Genomic DNA, 6,103 nt, shown 5'->3' with positions numbered 1-6,103 from the left:
CACTGACCCCTCCCCCAGCATCCACACTGACCCCTCCCCCAGCGTCCACACTGACCACTCCCTCACAGGGTCCACACTGACCCCTCCCTCACAGGGTCCACACTGACCACTCCCCCAGCATTCACACTGACCCCACCCCCAGCATCCACACTGACCCCTCCCTCACAGGGTCCACACTGACCACTCCCTCACAGGGTCCACACTGACCACTCCCCCACAGGGTCCACACTGACTCTGCTGCCACTCAGTGACATGTGGGTGTTGCTAGCTAGAACAATATTTATTGCCACCACCACAGGTGACTAGTGAGCTTCCGTCTAGAAGGACAAGGACAGCAGATACATGGGAACACCAACCCCCTGCAAGTTCCCCTCCAAGCCACTCACCATCCTGACTTAGAAATAAATCACCGTTACTTCAATGTCACTGGGTCAAAATCCTGCAATTCCCTCCCTTGGGGCATTATGGGTCAACCTAAGGCACATGGACTGCAGCGGTTCAAGAAGGCAGCTCACCACCACCTTCTTGAGGGGCAACTAGGGACAGGCAAAAAATGCTGTCCTAGCCAGCGACACCCAATTATTTTGAATGCATTTAAAAGTCTCTGTATCTCTTCATCTCTTGTCCTCCTTACCCCTTCTTTCTGGTCTCCATCTCTACCCGTACTATTTCATTCTCTCTCCCTGAGTTCTGAATAATGAGAATATGAAACTGACGTCACTGAGTTCACCTCTCCCTCTCTCTTTCCCCCAGGCCAGCCATTGCACTGGATCTATGACATCAAGCGTTTGGATCAGATTCTGAAGGGCCGTGAGGCCACTCCTGAATTTGTGGATCCTGGTCAGGGTCCATTTTATTGTCAGCCAACTGGAGCTCAGAGCGGCTATGGGGATCAGACTCTCGCCTTGCTCAAGGCCCTGGTGGCAGGGAAAGGTGAGTGGAACATTCCAGAAGGCTGAATCAGGATTGCGTGTTCCAATCCAGTGTGGCAGGGCTGGCCTGTGGAATGTGGGGAACTCCAGGACGTTCCTGGATGAGTATTTATGCAGGGTGTGTTGTCAGTCGCAGCAACTCGAGCTTCCAGTTTCAGAACTGGGGCAGAAGGTGGACTCACTATGGCTGAGAGCATGTGGATTACACATTTGTAGATGTGGTCACTGTGCAGGGATTCAGGGACAGAGGGTATTGGTAACTATCAGGTAGTCAGAACGGACCAGGCAAGTCATCCGGGAGACTCCCAAGTACATGGTCTCTCTATCACTGAGATGATACCGGGATGGCAGGACTATCCCGTGAGGAGAGATTGGTTTGACTGGGCCTGTATTCACTAGAGTTTAGAACGATGAGGGGGATCCAATTAAAATTCTCTCAGGACTGTACAGACCTGATTGGGGTTCTGAAGAAAAATCACTGTACTCGAAACTTAAACTCTGCTTTCTCTCCATAGATACTCCCAGACCTGCTGAGTTTCTTCAACAATTTCTGTTTTCGCTTGTTTCGGATCTCCAGCGTCCGTTACTCTTTGTTTCATTTTACTGGACAGACTAGATGCCAGGAGGATGGTACCCCTGGGTGGGGAGTCTGGAACTGGGGGACTCAAGTCTCAGGTAGGGCGTAGACCATTTTGGACTGAGATGAGGAAACATTTCGTCGCTCAAAGCATGGTCAACCTGTGGAATTCTCCATCACAGAAGATTATGGAGACTAGGTCACTGAAATATATTCAAGAAAGAGATCATTAAGGCATCAAGGGCTATGGGGAGAAACCAGGAATGTGCCATTGAGTTACAGGATCAGCCATAATCATATTAAGTGGCAGAGCAGGTTTAACGGACTGAGTTGCATACTCCTGCTGTGAGTCTCTATGTTTTTATGTAAAGCAAGAGAGAGAGAAATAGAGGGGGAGTGAAAGGTAAGGGAGAAAGCAAGAGAGAGAGAGACAGCAACAGGATAGAGTGAAGGAGCACATGAAAGAAAACAAGAGAGAGAAGAGTGCATGAGTGAGAGCTGTTGAGAGGGACACACGAAGACGGCACGCTAGCAGGGAGAGGCAGAGAGAGAAAGAGGGAGAGACAGAGTGCAAGAGTAACACCTAGAGAGAGAGAATGGGAGGAGAGAGAAAGAGGCAGAAAGCGAGAGAAGGAGAGTGAGAGACAGAGGAACCGAGAGAAATACCGAGGCTGGAATCTTGCTGGGGTGTCGGGTGTCTCGATTTCCCCAGTCGGGAAAGCCCCTAAATCACAAGCCAATCTGGCAGGTGGTGAGCTCATGTGGGTGGGTGGGGGAAATTGCAGGTTGGGGGCTACAGGGAGAGGGGTTCCGGAAGGCCAGCAGCTAATAATCAGCGTGTGAATCTAATGGGTGTCCCCTGCTTTCTGACCTCTAGTTCTTTGATCAGGTACTGAGTGCCTTCGATTGAGGGACTCTGCTGCAGGAAATGACAAGCTTTCAGTGCCACGCACACCTTTCTTTAATCAATCGGGGGAGTGGTTATCACGTAGATAGAACACCAGTGCTGGGAGTGACTGTTTGTGGATGTGGTGCCAATCAAGCGGCTGCTTTGTCCTGGATGGTGTCAAGCTTCTTGAGTTTTGTTGGAGTTGCACTCATCCAGGCAAGTGGGGAGTATTCCATCACACTCCTGACTTGTGCCTTGTAGGTGGTGGACAGGCTTTAGGGAGTCAGGAGGGGAGTTACTCGCTGCAGGATTCCTAACCTCTGACCTGCCCTTGTAGCCACTGTGTTCATGTGGTGAGTCCACTGAGTTTCCAGTCAATGGAATCTCCCAGGATGTCGATAGTTGGGGCTTCAGTGATGGTAACACTGGTTGATTTCACTCTCACTTCACCTCTGGAATTCAGCTCTTTTGTCCATGTTTGAACCAAGGCTGTAATGAGATCAGGAGCTGAGTGGCCCTGGCGGAACCCAAACTGGGCATCACTGAGCAGGTTATTGCTGAGCAGGTGCTGCTTGATGCACCTTCCAACATTTTATTGATGATTGAGAGTAGACTGATGGGGCAGTAATTGGTTGGGTTGGATTTGTCCTGCTTTTTGTGTACGGGACATAAGTGGTCAATTTTCCACATTGTTGGGTAGATGCCGATGTTGTAACTGTGCTGGAACAGCTTGGCTGGGGGAGCAGATAGCTCTGGAGCACAAGTCTTCAGTTCTATTGCCGGAATACTGTCAGGGCCCGTAGCCTTTACAGTATCCACTGTCTCTGACCATCTAGTGCAGCATGATGGCTCGGTGGATAGCACTGTTGCCTCACAGCGCCAGGGACCTGGGTTCAATTCCAGCCTCGGATGACTGTCTGTGTGGAGTTTGCACATTCTCCCCGTTACTGCGTGGGTTTCCTCCCACAGTCCAAAGATGTGCACCTGAGGTGGATTGGCAATGCTAAATTGCCCATACTGTTCAGGGATGTATAGGTTAGGTGGGTTGGCAATGGGGGTTGCAGGGATAGGGTAAGGGTGGGCGTGAGTCTGGGTGGGGTGCTCCTCAGAGAGTTGGTGTGGACTTGTTGGGCCGAAAGGCCTGTTTCCATACAGTAGGGATTCTATATAATTTTCTGATATCTAATGGAGTTCAGCGTGAAAACCCATTTGGTCCTTTGAAAGAGTGACTGATAAAAAAAACCCTCAAGATTGTATTTCCTGAGACAACCATGTGATTACTGACTTATCAATCCAGCAGGAACATCACAGCAACATACTCCAGATCAATTCTTTCGCTTGAAGAAGGGAGTGTGAGACAGAGAGCGAGAGAGAGAGGGGAAGCAGCAGCAAGAGGAGAGGCAGCAGAGACAGGAGATAGTAGAGTATAAACTGAGGCCCTGGCTCGGGTGCTAAGTGGGCAATGATGTGAGAGAGAAAAGAAAGAGACATCATGGGAAAGTGGGTGAATTAGTTTCTAGTTAACTACTAGTAGGGGCATGTGTCTCTATTACTGATATTAAAAAAGACATCATTTTTTTAAATGATAGACTAGCTGCAACTGTTCCTAATTGTAAGCTATTTATTAGTATTCCTGGCAGTAATGAACTGACTGAGAGATGTAGTCCTCTGTTGTTGGATTTGCTCATATCGACCACAAACAATCTCTGGAATGCACCTGGAGAATTCCGCGCCCTTAATTCCTTTCATTCTTAAATTATCTCAATTAATATTGGGATAATTAAAATCCATGACTATGGATGCCCCATCGTATTAGTAGAGAGACCAAAACTGCCCACAATAGTCCGGATATGTCTCACCAAGGCCCTGTATAATTGCAGTAAGACATCCCTACTTCTGAACACAAATTCTTTTGTAATGAAGCCCAACACACCATTTGCCTTCCTAATGGCTTGGTGCACTGGTCTGTCTGCTTAAACTGACTGGTATACAAGGATCCCTTTGTACATCCACATTTACCAATATATCACCATTTACCAATACTCTGCCTTTCTGTTTTTTACATTTAGCCACGTTGTACTGCAGCTATCATCCATTTACCCACTCACTCAACTTGTCTAAATCACTCTGAAGCCTCTTTTCATCCTCACAATTCTCTATTCCACCCAGTTTTGTGTCATCAGCAAACTTGGAAATGTCGCATTTGGTTCCCTCAACCAGGTTATACTGCAAGTAGCCGTGGCCCAAACACTGATCCTTATGGTACCCCACTAATCGCTGCCTGCCATTCGGAATAAGAGCCATTTATTTCCAATCTGTGTTTCCTGCCTGTTAGCCAATTGTCAAACCATGACAATATATTACCCCCAATCCCATGTGCTTTAACTTTGCCCCCTAGTCTCTTATGAGAGACCTTATCAAAAGCCTTCTGAAAATCTGAATACATCACATCCAGTGATTCTCCCTTATCTATTATATTAGTTACACCCTCAAAAAACTCCCATTAGCTTTGTTAAGCATGGTTTGCTTTTCAGAAACATATGCTGGTTTTGTCCAATCCTGTTAATGGTTTCCAAATGTTTTGTTATCACGTCTTTTATAAACGACTCAAACTGCAAAGTCAGACGTTCTCTCTGTCTTTCTCTGTCATGCTCTCCCTGTATTTTTCACTCTCATGCTCCCTCTTGTACTCTGTTGTGCACATTCTCTCTCTCATGCATGCTGTCTTGTGCACACTCTCTCTTGTACACCCTGTCTCACACTCTCTCTGTTCTCTTATGTTCTCTTTCTCTTATACTCTCTGACTCTCTCTTGAGCCAGAATTGGCTCCTTTCCAGTTTAGGGACCTTCTATTTACCACCCGGCTTTGAAACCCCTCTCGCTGATAATCACTGCTGGGTGATAGTTCCTCACATTGTGCAGGGGCCAACACCTACTTTTCTCCAAAATTGGAATCACGACCCAAAATCTAAAACCTGTTCATAATCTCAATTAATAATGGAACAGGCCAGAGAGCTTCACAGTCTCTTCCACTTCCTAAAGTTGGGCAAACCAGCACTGGCCCAGTGAGAGAGCAGGGTGATGCAGGATGTACACCCCATTGAGAAATGGAAGAGGATGAGCAATTTGAAGAATGATTACGTTGCTTTGTGACTTCACTTTGTGCAGGTTTCAACGTGCATCTGTACAGACAAGAATTGTACAAAACCTTTGGGCCAAACTCTGAGTACGACCTGAAGGGAAAGCCGAAAGGGCAGGACCAGGTTCAAACAGGAGGATACAGACATGCTTCAATTAAAGCTTTCCTGACTGCGTATGAAGCAAGAAAGGAAAAAACAGGAATCTCCACAGATGCACAGGTAAATGCCACAAACGTGAAAAGCTCCATAAAAGCCAAAAGAACTGTGGATGCTGTAAATCAGGAACAAAAACAAAGTTGCTGGAAAAGCTCAACAGGTCTGGCAGCATCTGTGGAGGAGAAAACAGAGTTAACGTTCTGAGGAAGGGTCACCGGACCCGAAACATTAACTCTGTTTTCTCCTCCACGGATGCTGCCAGACCTGCTGAGCTTTTCCAGCAACTTTGTTTTTGTTCATGAAAAGCTCCATCCTGTTCAAGTGACCAAATCACCATTACCATTAAATCACCGTTGCCATTAAATCACTGTCACCATTTAATCACCGTCGCCATTTAATCACCGTCGCC

The 6,103-nt window shown here is 47.2% G+C and overlaps 1 protein-coding gene across 5 annotated transcripts in view; it reads left to right on the top strand.

The window, feature by feature from the left end:
- The window catches only part of selenoj (selenoprotein J), a 42,918-nt gene that overhangs the window by 18,402 nt on the left and 18,413 nt on the right, over positions 1-6,103 (top strand). For all 5 annotated transcript variants that reach the window (XM_048598153.1, XM_048598152.1, XM_048598156.1 and 2 more), the window contains exons 3-4: positions 754-933; positions 5,567-5,757. In XM_048598153.1, coding sequence (XP_048454110.1) covers positions 754-933; positions 5,567-5,757 — 371 coding nt within the window. The remainder of the gene's footprint in view (positions 1-753; positions 934-5,566; positions 5,758-6,103) is intronic.

Source organism: Rhincodon typus, chromosome 6 (genome assembly GCF_021869965.1).
Source record: "Rhincodon typus isolate 14 chromosome 6, sRhiTyp1.1, whole genome shotgun sequence".
NCBI lineage: Eukaryota > Metazoa > Chordata > Chondrichthyes > Orectolobiformes > Rhincodontidae > Rhincodon > Rhincodon typus.
Note: the sequence above shows the minus strand (reverse complement) of the source record. Positions and strands in the feature narration are given on the sequence as shown.